This window comes from Enoplosus armatus, chromosome 19, assembly GCF_043641665.1.
Source record: "Enoplosus armatus isolate fEnoArm2 chromosome 19, fEnoArm2.hap1, whole genome shotgun sequence".
NCBI lineage: Eukaryota > Metazoa > Chordata > Actinopteri > Centrarchiformes > Enoplosidae > Enoplosus > Enoplosus armatus.
Window position 1 is genome coordinate 10,191,034 of NC_092198.1, and position 19,294 is coordinate 10,210,327.

Below are 19,294 nucleotides of genomic sequence, written 5' to 3' on the forward strand. Positions count from 1 at the left end.
TTTCTCAAATAAAAAAAATGAAAATAGACAGGCACTTCTGAACTGAGCTCTGCGTTTTTAATAGCTTGCTGCTGATGTGGTCACATGAGACGACGTTTAATAGGTGAAACTTTTGAAAAAGACTTCAGAGGAGCGCGCAGGGCTGTAGGCTATATCAGCCCATAGAGGACACACCTACCCCGTTTTAATGGTCCACCAATCATCCGCGTCCCCGGACCGCGGCTAGTAGTCGCCACTACAGCCACAGTATGGAGAGACCGAGACAGGGGTGGACGCGTTCTGTCTTCACGGAGACAGCCGACTCCTCTGCGCAGTGACAGAAGAATTAAAAAAAAAAACCCAGAGCACATAAAGTTTTGTGGGACGAGTATCTGTCTGTCAGCGCGGTTTTCCTTTTCACTGAACGTCCATGGGTTCAAGTTGCACATAGGAGTACAAGTTTCCAATGGACAGACACTTGGAGACGGCTGGCGCAACAAGCATGGGATTATTTTTGTAATGTGGATTGCTATTCCCTTGCAAGAAAATAAAGGTCTGCTGCGGAACAATGTGAGGCGTTATGCGTCTTGGATTCTCGTGTTTCTGGATATCTTGAAGATCATTGGCAACAGTTGAGACGGAAGAAGTTATGCGCAAAGGATTGTATGCTCCGACCCCGGGACCAACATGGATTTGCCACTACAACCCCCTGCCCCTTATTTAGAGAAGTTTTAGCCGGTCCACTCGTGTTGTTGTTGTACTTGCTGTTGTTTGAGAACCCATCGCCACATTGGCCCCTTGAATTTTAAAACGTCGCCTGCCTTTCGATTGGATTTCCAACACCATGAACTTTATTGACAGTTTGACACTATTATTTTTGACGCTGTCAGCTGTCAAGGTGAGTCGAGTGTTCCCAGAGAGCCAACTGGACAACAACAAAAAAACATAACACCAATCGACCTCCATTTGCGAATTGTAGCCACTGGTCATTAATGTGTAGCTCGTCCTTGTCTTTCCCCTGGCTAGGTCACCGCTCGTGTTTAAACAAGCTGAAATGTTTAGTGGCTTTGGGGAGATTTAAACAGACATTACGCAAAGCCGACACTATATAAACCTAGCCCACACGCTCGTGGGTGGTGCGCTTTTTCTGTCGCAAATGCGGCATATGTGATGATTTTTAAATCATGTTGTGAAGTTTGACGCTGGGTGATTGCAGGCCTGCTCTAAAAAACCACCTTGGAGATATTATTACGCTTTAAAGGCGCAGTGGCATTCATTCTGAATTAGGACATGTGAGCAGGTTCACTCCTGGCACCGAGGCTACTCCCGTGGTTAGCCCGCCTCAGTAAGAAGAAATACCACCTTTCACACTCTCACAAACAAACAAAACAAGTATTACTTCACAAATGAATCAGGCTGACTCGGGAATTTTAATGGCTGTTTGAGAGCGCACTGTAAATCGTTTTCTATATAATCATTAATCAAGTGCAGTGTGCCCAGGGAGGCATTGAGCAAAGGTTTCAAGGTGAAAGAAAGAAATGCAGCAACACAGCACTTCAACAGGAGGCTGCATATTTTCCAGCGACATGATTGGACTTTGAAGGATTATTTCTAATAGGTTAGTTTAAAGGAAGCAGGGGTGTTTTATGTTGTTAACCTCGTTCCCCCTCGAGCATCTCACCCCTGAGTTAATGAAATATCAGCCATCCAGAGTCAATTTAAGTGTTTATTTAACTAACTGGTAGATTTAATGACAGCTAAGCCACCCAATCAACGCTGAACATGATCAGGACGCTGTCTCAGCTGCTCATGATCAGTCGGCCTATCATCACTCGGTTTAGGGGCCGGTGTTCGCAGCTTGACACCCATCCATTAATAATACAGTATATAGTGTTTTGGAGGGCTGGGGTCTCTCAGCCCACAAGGTTGGACCCTCTCACGCCACCAGAAGGGGTGGAGACTGCGGCACCCACACAGCCAGACCCTTTTTAAAAAAAACTTTTCTGTAAAGAATGAAAAGAAGTTTCTCACTGAATACAAGCCGGCGCTACAGGACTGGGTCTCACGCAATATTGGCGAGATATTGCGCGAGTTGCGCGCGCCTGTGGAGGCGAGAGAAAGTTGTGCGTAATGCGCGCGCGGATGGAAAGTTGCCAAAAATCCTTTGTGATCCGACTGGTGTGGTGACAGCAACCCCTGCGAGGGAAAGTAGCAGGCTGAAGTTCTTACCGGTTTTAATGGCAACTGTTATTAATCCGCGTTGCCAAGAGGCAGCGGAGGCACACATTAAAGATTTGGTCGCTGAAACAAAACCGGCGATGAAGTTTTGTCACGTAGCTGATGTGGTTGAATTTAGGTCAGCTCGTTTGGCACATTGTACCTCTGGTCCAATATTTGGCCATATAAGGCTTCATACACCACATATAACGAACTATATTATCATTATCATACAGGGAACTTCATTAAGGAAGTAACTTAATTAAATGTTTTTGTTAATAACTCTTGGCTGAACTCCTCAAAAGTGTGACATTGATGAACACGTTCACAGATGTGTTGTAGTCGAAGATCCATGCTCTTAAAAACTATCTTAATGTTATTTTTTCAATGCTTACAGAAGACATAGTATGAACATTTGTCTCTCATTGCACTCTATATTGTGTATAGGCTAGCTTCAAGATAAGATACATAATGTGGTTTTCAAATTCTGTCAGTGGTCAACAGAAATGTCAAAATGTAAATATATTTTTTGCGCAACTGTGGATAAGCTTGGGCAGTGTTTTTTCTGAGCTCTTGCACAATCTACTGTTACTAACATTTGGCTTTTTTTCCCCTCTCCTTGCAGAGTGCCCACATACCGAAGGAAACAGAAAGAGGTCCGCATGACGGTAGGTGTCCCACAGGGCACCGTGGGAATACAGTCTGCACTGGGCTCCCTGGCTGGCACACAGCCAAATAGAAAAGGGATGGTTTGAGGTGCACCTTGACATTAAAGGGAAATTATCGCCTCCTGGTGGACAACTGCATAGCTTGACCCTGTCCAGATTTCTCCCCCCGAAACTCTCCATTTTAGTAAATGAGAGCCGTTTCACCCCTAAATCTCAACACTTGGACGTTTTCATCCTGTGCAGCATTCCTTCTTGTTTGAGGTTAAGCTGGGGAAATGTTATGGTGACCAGAGTCTTTTATAGAATGGAATTTCACCCTCTTGGCCCACAATTTCATTTTGCACAATCCCAGCGTTGCCCAATCTAATTTGGACAATCAGAAGCTGAACTCTCATGATATTGTTCAGACGCAGTGTATTTGGTTTGGCTTCCCAGAGGACTGTCAGGCTGGGGTTGTTTTAGGCTCGGAGTGATATTTTGGAGGTGTTGCCTGCCTGTGTGCTAATATCTTTCTCAAGAGCAGAACTCCTGCAAAGACAGAGGCAGAGGAGGGGAAGTAGACTGAAGGTGAAAAAGCAGACTATTGGCTCTTATTGTAAAGCTGTAGGTGAACTGAATCACAATGGGGCAGAAGTAGAGCTATAAAAAGCAGTTATTTGATGCAGCCAATGGGGTCGAGATAGATAAATAGATACAGATAGAGTTAATTCCAATGGGAAATTGCGAGTGTGTGCGTAAATGTAGGTAAATCTTTACTTGTATAAACCAAGTGCTTCTCAATGGAATAATAATAAGTAAACGTGTGTGTGCATGTATGTGTGTTTCTTTCCCTTGTGAGCCTGCCGGCGTTTTTTTGTTAATCCACGTCTCCTTTTAGGTGTGTGTTATTGTTACTGCACTGTAGTATTCAAGAGTCAGTGGTTTAGACTAGAGCTCCGCTGCCATTTTGTAACCCCTGCACTCTGTGACTCTGTCTCCCAGTGATCCCTTTAATGGAGGTGTACAACAAGAGTTTGTGTCAGCCTCGGGAGCTGCTGGTGGAGATTCTGCAGGAGTATCCGGAGGAGGTGGAGCACATCTTCATCCCGTCCTGCGTGGTGTTGACGCGCTGCGCCGGCTGCTGCAACGATGAGATGCTGCAGTGCATGCCCACATCCAGCTATAACATTACAATGGAGGTCAGCAGCATTTACAAATGCAATACTTTGGGTGTTTTGGGCGGTGGGGTTCACAGGGGTTGGAGGTTTTCTTCTAAAATGACCAATTTTAAACCCTTATTTATATGTCTGTGCCATAAGTGTCGCTCTGATTGGCCCAGAGCCCTCCAAGTGCCCTTCTGGTTAACATAAGTGCCCTTCTTGTCAATCCAGTGCCCCTGCTGTTTGCTCAAAGGCTGCTCAGGTGTGACCTTTGGGCAGAAATCAACACTATACTTGCCCCTTTTTAAATGCTCATCCCTGCTCCATCGAGAGCCAGCCTTCTCATTTCTTTCAGTTAGTCAAGTTTCCATCCAGATGTGTCCCAATTTAAACAGAATTTCCAGAAACCAGCAAAAGAAAATGCAAATTAACGCATGTTTCCATCCAGTACTGTTATGCAAATACAAGGAATTGGGCATATTGAGATAAGCAGTTTTAGGTGCTAATCCTCCAGTCGGGTGCCATTAAACCACTGCAGAAGAAGAGGGCGCGACAAGATGACGTCATTAAAAGACTTGTTTCACATGTTAATTTGACTTAACTTTACGTTTAGATGTGAAACTGAAATCGTTTCACCTGAAACTTAATGCATGTCGACCCTCTTGCTCTTGGTTTAACATCAAAACAGAACCTCTTTAACCCCTCTGTCCACGGTGACTTTTCTGAGCTTTCTTTGATCCTTGAGAGTTGAGAACAAGAAGTTTAGGAATGAATGTATATTTCATTTAAATCTCTGACAATTTCTCTTTTTTTTCTTTTTTACAGATTAAAAGAATAAAACCCCAAAGGCAACAAAATGATATTTTCATGAGTTTTACAGAACACAGCGCATGTGAGTGTAGGTAAGAAACCCCGACCACACACTGCAACACACACATTGTAAACGAAATACTAACTACTGTACATTTGTGTAGCAGAGCAGAGGTCTACCAAACACCTCATGCTTTCTGACACATTTAACAGATGCATATCAGGTGGATTCACACCTTATCTTTGCTCCTTTTACTTCACTAATCTTGAAAAGACCTGAGCAGGTTCAAGCACATCCCATCAGACATCCTCCATATTGCTTTAGTTTATCCTCCTTCCATCACATTGCCCAAGTAAAGGAGATACATTTGTGTGAGTACACTGCTACCTAATCCTTTGTTTTCCCTCTGTGGCACGTAGTGGTCATTCCTGGAACTACATAGGTGTGATAGCTTTAGTTATTGATCTCTTAGATAAGTACTGCGTGTCCTCTTTGTGGCCTCTACTCACAATAAGGTAACTTCCTCTGGTTAGACATGGGGTACAATGAGTTCTACCTTTTATGGGTCAGTTTTTTGCTCTGTCTTTTTGTTTTGATAGGCAGCTGATGTAATCAGTTAAAGCCTGTTGTAAAGTCAGAGATAAGTGTTGCAACCACATGTGGATTGAATTAGTGACATGTTATAAAGTTTTCTCTCGCCTGGCGCGACAGAATTGGACGGTTCCCCAAAAGTAAAACACTTCGTCTTCATATCATCTTCCACAAATGATCATGTCACTGTCCGGGCCAATCATTAACAAGTATGCCACGTTTTCTTTGCTCTTGGGCCTCTGTTGAAAGCTGCAGTGGTGAGGTGCATCCCTTCCTGATGTTTTGTCAGAATCAGATCATTATGGTGGCTGAGATTTGAGCTGTGTGACATGAACTTGAAAACAAGGATACAACAACACAGAGGGGACAGGCATCATCCTTCCACGTTTACGGGAAATCTATAAAGCAAACATTGTAGGGAGGACTACTGGCAGGGAACCAAGCTCTGTTGTCACTTATTGTCACTTTCTTTTCTGAGCCATCAAATCTGAAATATATTTGTCCCACTGGCCTCAGTGAGGCTGTACCAGTCTGACTGTAGAGCCAGGGGCTGTGACGAAATGCCACTTTCACTGCTGTCTGTGATGACACAGTGCCTAACTGTAAAACATTTAGATGTAGCTATAAACATTTAAGGCACCTCTATAAAAGTTTAAAGGCTGTGATCAATCTATTTAGCACTGTGTTAAAGTTTTGACTCCACTGTGCTGTTCTGGAAATGGTATACAGGCTTCAAGTGCTGTTAACAGAAGGCCAAGTCACTACCAAAGTGTGTGACTTTTAACCAGTGCTGTATGTTAACTCAAGTGTTGGAAGTAGAATTTTGAGGTACTTGTATTACTGCTAGTACTGCAATTAGCAATAACTTAATATAGCTCTGATACAGCTGCAGGAGAGTGAACAGTAAACAGTGAGACTGATGTCAGTGAGATACAATTACACACAGTAGCGCTGGACCACATGCTGCATCATTTCCTGGGAATGGCGGACTCCGCCACTAACAATGAAAACCACTATATAATGGTATCAAATCGTATCGAAAACGGGGTTTGGTTGCATGAACATTTTAAGGATTATTCATTAAACCATCTACATCAGTGCATGAGTAACAATAATCCAATTTAACATTCTTTAAAGGGTCATTCTGCCTATTTAGTACTTGTACTTTTAATGCTTGTTGTTAAAGCTACTGTACTTTTACTTAAAGAATAATTGAATTCAGTACTTTTGCTAGTAAAGTATTGCTACTTTTACTTTAGTAAGTAAAGGACCTGAGTCCTTTCAAACAGATTTCAGGTCAGGGGATCTACAGTTATTGTCTTTCAAATAGTAACTTGGCCGTGTTTGAATGAAACACTGTTTCCTAACATATTTTGCAAACTGTTGCCAGCAAATGTATTGCTCCACACTCCTGTTATCTGCAGGAGTCGTCACATGGACGAGAAATGAAACAAGCCTGACAACCTGCTATTGTAGTCATGTTTGTATGTGTGTGTATCCATCAGTGAACACACCCCTGTGTGCGCCTGTCTATTGAGTGTGTACACTACATTATTTCCCAAAAAATCTGGTTCATTTGCTAAGCAAGCTTTGAAAGTGAAAGCCAGTTTTATCGCAGTTTCTGGTAAAGGACGATGACGTAACATGATTTGAAAAGATTGATGGAGGCCAGCACATGCTGATAATGAGCCTCTGGTCTCTGATGATCTTGATATATATCTGTTTACCAGGAAACAATGGCGTGCTGTGATCTAATGTCATGTTGTTTTGTTCCTGCCTTCCAGGTTAAAGAAAGAAGTGAAAGAAAAGAAAGAAAAGTGAGTACAGCACTCTTTCTGCGTGGAGATTGGGTTTTTTTGGGGAAACAATGGGGATTTGAGATTTGATCTTTTTCCTGTTTTCCTCTGCAAACAGACTCCCGCTCTCAGTCTTCTGCGACTCTCAGCCTTGCTGACATTACCCCACATGCTCTTTCTTGCTTAATTGCTTTTCTCACTTCCTTTTCCTCTGTCTCTCCATTTCCTTCCACATAGACACACTCAAACACACAAAACACCCCACAACGATAATATTTCATTAAAATTCCAGCAGACAAGTGACTACATGAGATTAACATGCAGCTCTCAGGTGATAAACACGGGGAATACCAGCTAAATCCATTCAGGTGAATGAGTGATACTTCACAAGGTCATTGCCCTCCCTATACCTGTCCTTTACACCTTCCCTCCCTTTTCTATCTCATCTTTACATTCCTCTCCTCTCTTCTTTACTGTTTACATCCAATTGACTTCTGTTACTCCTGTTACTGGCTGCTCTGATATAGATAACAGTGTTTTTGAAGACCTGTTAAACTTTTGTGTTTATGGTCCCTGCTTAAGTGTTCTCCCCTTCCCATGCAACAGAAGTCAGTGTGCTAAGGGTCATGAAAACTCTTTAATCCTCTTTCTGTGAACAGTCGTTAATATCTTTCTATTGCAGGGTGGTTGTTGGTTGTATTTTGGATTTATGTCAGGTCGTCTGTCATATAGATAAGGGCTAGTTTTGAGACCTCCTCTTTAACCTTGTTTTAACTGTTTATGAGTCCGGCTTTGTTGGCGTGCGTCTTTCAAAGTGATGGTCTTAGGGTCATTCAACTCCTGTTTCTGATGCTTTCATACTTTCATGTTAGTTTTAACATTGGCCGCTGACCTCTCAGTAGTGACAGGTCTTCCGGGTCTGTTAGGGTGAGTCATCCTGCTGAGGTTGTGAAACTTGTTAATTGTCAACATCCACTGTGAAACTGGACCTGATGTCCAAACAACCAAAAGAGGAAATTCTTACATTTACCAATCCCAGCTGGGTCTGACCTAGCACCATTTGTGATCTCAGCTATGACACATCAGCTTATGAAGTCTGGTCAACACATTCATTGTCTGGAGAGGATGAATTGTAATGACTGATCCCCCTGGCCTTTCAGCTCCATCATTTGGTCAAAATGTCTTTGGTTTATGACTAAATACCTGCAAAACTAATGACATTTCCAGCAGCTTCAGCTATACTTGTGTTTAATGCTAATTAGCAAATGTTAGCATGCTAACACACTAAACTTAGATGGTGAACATCGTGAACAATATACCTGAGAAACATTAACGTGTTAGCATTGTCATTGTGAACATGTTACGATGCTGGTGTTAGCATTTAGCTCAAATCACCTCTGTGCCCAAGTATAGCCTCAGAGAGCTGCAAGACTGTTCTTAAATTGTAGACTCTTCTTAGTCTGTTATAGTCTTTTTACCTGTTATCCAGTAGCGGTTTCTATTTGCCCAGGGCAAAACCAACATTGAAATCCAATATTTCCTCAGACTGAGCCGGCTCCTTCCACGGCCTGCATAGCAAACTTAATGTACGTTCCAGCAAAGAAGAAGACCAGAACAGCACAGTCTGTAGAAATACTGGATTTTCTTTCCAAGTGGAAAGCTGACATCTATGTGATCACAGAAATACCTTTAAAGATGCAAGCTGCTGCTTGATAACAGGTAAAAAAAAATGACTTGACTTTTCCTTAAGGATTTGCAAAGGGAGCACTATATGTGACCGAATCCCAGATTAACGTATGAGTGCCGAGGTCACAAATGGGGCTAGGTCTGACCCTATGATGTGCTGTGCACAAATAATAATTGCTGAACATGTCATTCCTGCACCCCAGCTCGGGCCAGAAACTAATCATGGTGAGGTAAAAGGAGCTTTTTTTTACCATTGCCATCAATGTCCATAGAGACATGTCACAAAATTGTTGCATTTCTATTTGACTATTTGACTAGTTTTCTGTAAAGTTTTATACGTCTTATACAGCAAAGGCTTGTGCAACCCAGCTTGTATTTGAACACACACCCCGATATTTTAATCCAGCCTGCACCTGTGAAACTCCAGGTGTATGCTTCACAAGCTTGTTCTCATTGTGCTGTGGTCTGAAACAAGCTGAATCAGTCATAAAGAGTTGACCCAGATCGGTTGAAAGATGCAGTTTTGGTGAAGTCCAAGTTCATTGTTCTCAATCCATCTGGGAAATTTCAGAACAGCCAGCTGAGCCAAACTATTAATCGCTCACACAGTCTGCAAAGACATTGTACTGTTTTACAAAAACAATTTTTTTAACCCCAGTTGGACAAGAAAGCGGGTTTTTACATGGTACATTTGATATTCCTAACATTCACAAACTACAGGATGTGTGGAAACCCCCTTCAGTAAGCCAATTACAGTGGGCGTGCCATTACAAATCAGGACACATTTCATTGGTTGCTTCTTCATTTAAAAACGTATTTTTTAGTCAATTTCAACAGTCAAGTCCTTTTGCTGCAATCTTTGAATTCATGTCATCCTTCTCTGACAAACATGGGAAATTGTACATTTTAGACATATCACATACACTCCTGTGAACACTGTCTGATGCCTTTCTCATAATATGATGATATAAATTATCATCCCAAACAAGTCAGTGACTAACAATAATCAAATTCAACAATAATCTGTTTTGAATGACATATTGTTTGGCTCTTTGATTCATAGAAATTAAAAAACGATTGCTATTAATCAATGTTGGATTTTTAGCAATCACCAGTTTAGTCTCTCAGGCATCTCTCTGCGTTGTTGTCCTCTTTCTCTTGCAGAAAATCCCGGAAAGGCAAGGGTAAAGGCCAAAAGAGAAAACGAAAGAAAAACCGCGACAAAACAATTCACGATGCGTATGTCAGCTCCGCCTTCTCCACCTACCTGCACCTGAGTGTTGCGCTTCTCATAATTAAGCTCATTTGGGAGGAACTCCTTTGCCCCTTTTAATTTGCACCATTTAATTTGCCCGTTAGCCACATCAGTTAGCATGTTGCTTCCGTGCATTGTCCTAACTTTGTCTCGTCAGTCATGCTCCACATACTCAGAATATCAGTGTATAAACTGCCTTGTTTGCTAACGTGTTTTGCTAACGTAGCTTTAGCAAAACTTTACATAACAGCGATAACCAGGGAAGTACAGCAGACTTGCTATATCCCACCTCTCTAGAAATGAACCATAACCCATCTCATCCCATCCCAACCCCCCCCCCCCCCCCCCTCTATGGATGAGACTGGGACGGTGGATTGGATGAAATACAGTAGCTTATCATGAAAAACAGTAGAAACTTGAGGTACAAGTTGCTCCTAACATCTTGTCAGATAGCTAGTTTTGTGATTGATAATGGACATGTTTAAAGAAGCTGGAATAAACAGATCGGCTTGTTAGCTGTAACTTGAACCTTGTGCTGAAACAGATCACAGCTCCACCAGCATGGCTTTTGCAGACCGGCTCACACTGTTCTGGTATCTGTGCTGGGATCACCAGGATTGTAATCACGGTCCTGTGTTCAGTGTTGAGTCTGTGCCGCTTTGCTGTGTCTCGTACCCGTCTCCTTTCCACTCTTTGTTCTTTTCATCTTTACAAACAGGTTCTGCTGTCCCATGCATAATGCTGGTACTTTTTATGTAATGTAAAGATATGAGTGATGGCTATCAATTGCCTTTTTTCTTCTTTTTTTTTTGCTAGGGGGGATTTGTAAACGAGTAAATTGTTTAGCAAGTACTGTTTTGTGTCTTCGTTTGCCTGCTTTTGTTTCTGAAACTATACAAAAGCAGCCACATTTTATTTTAAAATGTTTCTTCAGTGCTCAAACTGTGAACGAATACATGTCTGTGTGTTCATTTGTAATTTGTATATTGAGATGTCAATCTGAGCCTTCATCTGTAAGAAATGTCATCCAAACCACTTTCAGCCTCTGTTCTGAATCTAATGTCTCTCTGTGGGAAACATAGTCTTCAGTTTTCACTCAATAAAATGAAATATTTCTTAATGCAGCACCAAGCAGACCCTTGAGTCTTCTTTATCAAGAGTTGACCATTTGTAAGAGTGAGAGCGAGAGGTGTGCTGTCAAAGCCAATATGTGTCGTTCTGTGTTGCGTTCCCTGCATGTCTATCACGCACAAGGCATTTGCGAGTGGTCCAATCAACGAGGGAGGGTCTGGGGGGCGTGGGGGAGGGTAATTTTACTGCTTGAATATTTGCCTGCTCTGTGGGAACTTGTGTGCAATACTACCCAACTGTCACATGCAGTACAACTTGTTGGGCAGTGGCTTGGCCGAGCAAACTGGAGCATACGAAAGGGTTGGCGTAAGGGCGGCATTTCTTATGGCCGGTAATTGTACACTGTGATAATTTGCCTCTCTCCCTCTTCCTCCCCACCTATGTCTGTCTGTCTGTCTGTCTCTGTCCAGTGTTTGTGAGCCATGTTGTGATCACTGCTCAGAGAGGAGAAAGCGTTTGTTCGTGCAGGATCCTGCAACCTGCCGGTGCTCCTGCAAACACACAGACGAATACTGTAAAGAACGCCAGCAAGAGCTCAACGAGAGGACCTGCAAGTAAGTGCTGTTGGTTACGAGAGGCAAAGAAGAAAACCATAAGTTCTGTTTCAGAAGTAAAAAAAATCTCCCCAGCCTTGCAGTGACCTGGTGGCCAAGGGTCTAAGACTGTTTCCTGTCACATCTCGACAGTCTATCTGCAATGATAAAAGCAAAATTGTCCCAAGCAAAGATTGGATGGATATAGACATTAAAAAATACAACATAACTTTGCTCAACAGTATTTTTGTGTGGTTCAGCCCATTTATCTAGACCACAGACTGTATATAAAGATGAACGACATGACAGCTCCCCAAAAGTGAAGCCAAAACATCTTGATCGCCCCTCAGTGGCTGGCTGCAGTGTAGGTCATAAACCCCGCCCCCTCCATGTTAGCGGATGGGAAATGGGCCAAACTAAAAAAATGTGGAGCATTTAGCATCTAAAGAGCCAGATATTTCCGTCAGGAGTTGGTGGAGACCAAAAACAGAGAATAAATAAATGCTAATGAACTGAAAACACTTTTCCCTATTTGCTGCAAAGTTTCTTCTTCTTGTAACTGTTTATTGTTCTCTTCTTGTTTAGATGTGACAAGCCAAGGAGATGAGAGAGGTGGGAGCACCAGATGTACAAGATGAAGGAATATTGTAGAGATATTTCACAGCACAGCACTTTGACCTTTGAACCGTAAGCTCTTCTTTTCTGTGGAAAGCATTCCCCTTGGACTGACTGAGAGAGAACAAAAAAAGAAAGACTGAACTGAAGTTTCCTCCCACTGTATATCTGTGTGTGTGTATATAGACCATGATAAAAGAAAAAAAGAGTACAGAATTGTTATGCTGCTACAGAAACAAATAACTAAACCCATCATTTGACAAAAAGCAAATAGCCGCCATGTGGTTTTGCATTTCTAACAGGCTTGCAGTGCAGGTGTAGTCTTGTTGTCAATTCATTGTATGCAATTACTTCACTGGATATGAGTCTACTGTGGTTGTGTGTCAATCATAAATTGCAAAACCTCTCAATCTAAGATATATTTAACTGCTAAAACAGCGGGTGAGGCCGAAGACGACATGGGAGCGCTCTCCTTTCAAAAATGATGGATGGATTTTCGTCGGCCTATGTCTGCTTTTGCTTTTGGAGTACAACAGCAGGACAGCCAGGACAGCTGATGGAAATCTTGAATCTGTCTCGCTTCCTTTCCCGTGAGGACATTGCAGGACTGACGTGGACTTTTAACGATGTCACAGTTGTGATCAGCTTGCTGGAGAAGAGACTCTGGAGTGCCATATACTTTTAAAGGGATACCGGTTATCAATATAGCATCTCATGTTTCGCTATGTCCTACATGAAAACCACTGAAAACATCCTATACTGTAGTTTGATTCCATTTGAAAAAACTGTGCCTCACAAAATGTACTGAGAAATCTTTTCGAGTGCTTTTTAAATTATTTTTGTTTCCTTTTTCAGGAGAGGGGATTGTTAAAGTAGTTTTGTTAGTTGTTGAACTCGAATACAGAATCCATTGATTACATGTCTTCTTCTCTGAACTTGTACATACTTAATATCCCTTTATGCCATAGTCCATTCTAGATAATTTATAATGTTATAGAGTATTTTTCAGTATTCAGTCTTTTACCCATATTTAATTTGGTCTATTTATATATGCAGTGTTATGTACCTGTAGCTACCCCCCCCCCCCCCCCCCCCCCCCATGTGTAAGGTCACTGATGGCTACTCTCAGCATGGAGACTCTCTGTGCTTTTCTATGAAACAAGAAACAAGAAAAAACAAGAAAAACAAATCAAAAGTGATTTGTTAACATTCCCTAAATGGATCATTTGTACTGGTGTACTCATGACGTCTCCTCTGGATCTTTCAACCCCTCTTATCTAAGGGTGTGGGTGCTGTGTAGACCTTTAACATGTGTATATCTGTGTGTTTGTGTACATGTGCGCGTATGAGTGTGTATTCACGTGCATTTGCCGGTGTGCACACCTGTGTGTAGGTGTTAGTATTTAAATAAGTAGCAGGCCTGTGTTTTTGTCCGTCCTGCAAGATGCAAATACAAATAAACTACTGCTAGCAGCTCAGCATACACCACCACAACCCCACCACCGTTTTAAATTTGGATAACAATCTGCATCCTTTCTGCCATCAGTCTTAGAGCCCTCATTATTAGTTCTTTTTGTCTCTTCTACTCTATTAACATGTTTTCTGTGTCTATGTAAAACAGTAAAGCATATTTATTTTCAAATTATATTGTTTTTATATAAAATAAGGAAAAGGTTGCTGTGTTGTGAATGCTGTGTTTTCAAGAGATTTCATTAGGCAACATGAGTATTCCATGTTTTTGTGCGTCAAGTTGATGCTCACACGTCTAGCAAGAATCCCTACAGAGAAATAAGAAATTCCTGCACGCTTTTCATGACAAGACAGACAGATATTCAGCCTTATGAATAAAGTGGCACTTTGAAGCAGTGTGCAGTAATTTCATCTGTTAAATGGAACTCTAGATAACCATTCAGGAGTGCTGGAGAAAATGACAACAGTTTCTGAGAAGAAAAAGGGAACTAGGTTTTGGTAACGGTTAACTAACAAAAGATGCATGAAAATGTTTTAAATTTCTTCAAATGTTTTCCTACACGATTATGGGCCAAAGCACCTGTGATTGGCTACCATTGGAAGGCTTGGTTATTTTTTTAAATGCTATGTTTACATATGAGACTGAAGATCAAGTTTAAAACTGTTATACTGTTTTTAACGTAAGAGATAGTTGGATTTAAGTAACGGCTTGGTGTGGTTAAAGTTAGGTTAAGAATATGGGTAGGACATCTCTGCCCATAATTGCATAAAAACACATAATTCTATCCACATTGAATGCTCATTAACCTTAGGGTAAATTTTGTATTTCATTCAATTACATTACCGAGATTTGTACTGTTGGAAAAAATTCAACAATGAAACCACTGCGTTGATGCAGAGAAGGTGCTGACGCATAAGGTTCAAGCATAAAAACACATTTGCTACAGCAGAAAAGTTGAACTTGGTTCGAGTTTGGCCGCAACATCATCTAGAAAAAACATCCTGGTAGATTACAATTGTCAAGATGGAGTATAAAATGATTGTTGCCATAATGACTTTCAAGACTAAGTGTAAAATCCTTCCTCATAGTGTTATATACTACTATAATACTGCACAGTTCCACCTCAAGAACCTTTCTAGGAACCCAAGAACCTTTTTAGGAACTCAGAAACAGTACCTGGAACAAAGGTCCCTGGAACATGTTTCCAATTTCAGTACATGGGCTGGAGCACCTGCCATCTCACTAGACCTGTTTTTTCCACGGTCCCACATTGTGCATGTATTTTACCACAGACGCGATACCAGTAACCTCCTTATGGAAACAGGCTACTTTTCTGTTCTGCTTTACCAGATTATCACGTCACCTGTCCTCCTTTAGTCCACCAGGGAGGACAAAGAGTAGTTTTAGCTACTAGAGCATGGGATTAGTGATTTGTTCTCTGACACTGTAGAAGTAGCTGATCTCGAGGCCCCCGGACCAAATCTAACCCCTATGAGATGTAGATTAAGTGGAGGTTTTTGGATCTTTGGCCGTGTTTGTTTTGAAACTGGCTCCCTCTTATCCCCATTGCTTGCTGCTTCCTGCTGGATTAGCTCCTGCATGGCGCTAATGCTCTGCCCTGCTCTCCCTGACTCATGCTCTTTATGTGCATACCTAAATATAAAGCACACCATATAATCCCTGTAAATTGTGGGGCCCCCTTCACTGGGTAAAACACCCCGAAGAATGTTATAAACCGTCTAATCTGTGATTTACCAAGAACCCAGAACCCAGCAAGCAAGCTTGCAGCCCGTCTAGCCCGCTAGCTAAACTGTGTTGATTTAACATCAGTTTGGACTGTTTGGGATGTTTTAGGATCTGACGTGCAGAAAGCATCAAAGGGGGGCAATTACTCATTGTTTTTGTTGTGTGATGCCAACAAAAAGGTATACATATATTTTGAGGAGGCTTTAAGACACACAATCTGTCATTTTAGTTAATTAACGGTTAAAGAAAATCCAACATCAACACACTCCCCTGAATTAATTTGCCTTTCACAATATTTAAAGGGGTTATTTCTCTAACGTATAAATATATAACGTGATTCTTCAAGCCCAGAGAACAGTTGAGTGTTATTATGGGAAACTAAGAAGTACATTAATCCTTATTTTATGTAACCTTTAAAATATTCTGACCCTTTAAGAGTAAAGAGAAAATCATTCATCATTCATATCAGAGATTGCAGTGGCAAATATACTTGTATATTAACTTAACTTTGTGTGTTTGTGTAGGAAGGCTGCTTCCCTTTCCTTTCAATTCCAATTTAAAAGAGTCTTATCACTCCTAAACTCCCATTTGGACGTTGGACAGTTTCTTGTCACATGTGGTAGATTATACATAGAATAGGATTTATCAGAGTCTTTGTTCTTATCTGGCAAAAGTTTAATTGAAAAGACTTGAATGTAATCTGCAGCCATATGCTGTTTGCTGATGATGCAACTCTGCCTTCTTTAAATTTAAACAAGTTGCAAAACATTACAGAATGAGAGTGACTAACGCAACTACAGAACCACAAGATAAGAGATACTGTTGGTCCTGTCATCGTGACACCGCATCACAGTTTTTTCTAACTTTCTCTTGAATTGAAATTTACAACCATATTACAGACTTTTATTGGGAATGTTTTCCTTTATTTAAACCATCACGACTTCTCATTCTGCAGGACTCAATTGTGTAAGCCAGGTAACATCCAAAGTCAAAGAGTTGAACCCAAAAGTAGTTCTGCAATCTGAAAGACATTAGTAATATAATATTGGTTAAGGTTGGACTCTTCAAAAGCTGCCTGAGGTTCATATTAATTAGGCCTCATTGGACTGTTGTAAAACTGTTTCCAGCAAATTGTTACATCAGCAAGAACAATGGTATGAGGTCTACTGGCCAAAATTAGAGCGATAAGACCAGATTGTGAAATATAAAATCTTTACACCTGCATTAACTGATTTTTTTGGCCACTTGAAGGCAGCGGAAATAAGCTGTATCACTGACACATTAGCACCTTACAAAGCTAAGATGGTGAAGCTGTTAGCAAACATTTGCCTACTTACACACTCAGCAAAATCGGAGCAACATTAGCATTCTTTTGGAGTCGTGTTTGTGTAGCGAATGTAATATTCACTCTTCTTTTAGCACTTCGTCTCCCTTAAAGGTGTGTTTCTTTTACCAAACAAAAGGGATGTAAGTCACAATGCACAATTCACAGGTATTTTTCTAATATAAGGTACAAATCCAGATGTACAAAGACACAATGTCTCTGACTGAGAAACGTAATAAAGATTGAGGTCCAAGCTGACACAGATTCGAGAACACTCTAAGAGCAGAGGGACTGAGTGGAAATGTAGAACAATGGAAGCAGGTATGATTAAATCCTGCCAGCTTTAAGACCTGAGGCGGGCGAACGTGCTCCCAGGCAGGTAAATCACCTCACACTGCTCATGTAAACCGAGAGAAATCACGACTCGGCAAAAAAATCCCTCCCTGATGGGTGTCCACAGTGTAGTCAGGCGCGATATGTGCTCACTCACACGTACTACGTCTTTAAGGCTTCTGATCTATATTTACCCAAGTTTCCGACTGATTGTGACACTGAAAAATATCCTCCGTGAGTCATGAGGCAGGGAACCGGAGAGGGACGGAGGGAGGGAATGGGAATGAGGCTGAAATCAGTTTAAAGAGGGATCAGTGGAGCAGGGTGGAAAAGAGACTAATTGAGCTGAAGGGGGAGAAGTAAAGAGGATAAAAGTGGGATGGAGCAGAGCATGATTGAGAAGGAATAAGGTGCAGGAAGGGAGGGAGGTGGACTCACAGTGATGCAGTGTCTCCTTGTTCATCTGATTGTGTGAGTGTGAATGAAAGAAAAATAAAAGGAGTGATAGAGAAACTGATATGCGAGGGTGTAACGTTACGCTTTCTCCTGTCCCATTCAAAACGGCTGTAAAACTCTGTGCCAAGGGAAACTATTTAACAGCAGATTTGCAGACATGTAAAACATCTTGAAACATGCTACATCTGCACGACATTTCTGTAGCACAGAAGTCGGCTGGTCGATTGTGGTTTTGCCAGCCTGGCTGCACCCATTCACCCGTCACATGGGTGTAGTCCAGCTTGCACTCATTACCACAGCATTACCATTCACCAGGTAGGTCCGAGTGTGCTCGCGTTCGCGTGTGTGTGTATTTATGTGTGTATGTTCTCATGCACTCGCCAATGATAGTTTATTGATCAGCTGGACACCAAAAGAACTCCTTTGTACTAAATTTCTCTCTCTCACTTTGTTTGTCTCTCTTTCTTTGTGTCCTATATTCAAGTCTTGCTTGCAGCTTCAGTGCACGATACAAATCTATTTTTGCCAGCATGAGCATGCAATGACTTCCTGGAGTCTGGAGGCAACCAGCAATATTTAATGGACAGATTCGAGAGTGGAATCAATCTTCGCATCTAACTCTCGGCCAGGAACCCACGTCTCCTTATGGAAATGCTCTTTCAGGAACAATAGGCCAAGTATGTTTGAACCCCAATTGTAAGGCACTTGCAATGCCACTTTCCAGCTGTTTTGTAAAGTAATTTGAAGGCATTGTAGTTTAAAATACTTCTGCTGTGTATATCTGCAAGATCTGCAAGTGCGGAAGTGATGTGAGCTGGGGGGAATTACCGCAGATCAGGCAGAAAGGAGCTGGATTTGTGTTGTGTTTTTGTATTAGACAGGCCCGGCCTTGTTAGAGAATCCACAAGGGCTCAGTGTTAAAATTTGGCAGAACTATCCAACTCCTGATCAACCACAAATCACTCGGAAAGCAGGGGAGGAAGCTGACTTGAAAAAGCATGAAATTTTAAGGATTAAGTTAAAGAGCCACACTGATTTATTCTTTCATTCACCCAAAAGAAAACCAGTGATTAAAGGGTTCATGGATGCTGGCAAATGAGGAGGTTTTTGTTGACGGTGGCTAAAAGAATGATCTGATAGTGAAACTTGACTCTTATAATCCCAAAGTCCAAACGATAGTTCTGACGGCATCTCTGTGCATGTGCGTGCATGCAAGTTATTGTTTGACTTCTTATCTGTCTTACTCAGTGTTAATTTGTTAGGTTGTAAAAGGCCTTTAAAGACCATTTATCAGAATCCCATTATGTCAAACCTGACATCCATCTGACATCCCTCTGCTATGTACTCTCCAGTTGAATTCAAGTAGAACTGTAATATCCTAAAATACAATAACACCTATGCAATTCTGCTACATTTTGCTTTTTATTATTGGCACTACTGTAACTGAACTTCAACAAATAGTGTGTATATTTATTATGTTATTTTGTTAATCTACAAATTTGGAAACATTAAAAAGCAGCAGCCTATATATTCATCCTTTCCA

General features: G+C 41.5%; 1 protein-coding gene across 1 annotated transcript; it reads left to right on the forward strand.

The window, feature by feature from the left end:
* Positions 1 to 294: 294 nt before the first annotated feature.
* vegfab (vascular endothelial growth factor Ab) lies at positions 295 to 13,299 on the forward strand. Its single transcript, XM_070925541.1, has 7 exons — positions 295 to 877; positions 2,822 to 2,864; positions 3,846 to 4,042; positions 4,829 to 4,905; positions 7,190 to 7,222; positions 11,684 to 11,827; positions 12,392 to 13,299. Exons 1-7 carry the CDS (start codon positions 824 to 826, stop codon positions 12,411 to 12,413), a joined length of 570 nt encoding a protein of 189 aa, XP_070781642.1. The 5' UTR covers positions 295 to 823; the 3' UTR covers positions 12,414 to 13,299.
* Positions 13,300 to 19,294: the final 5,995 nt, after the last annotated feature.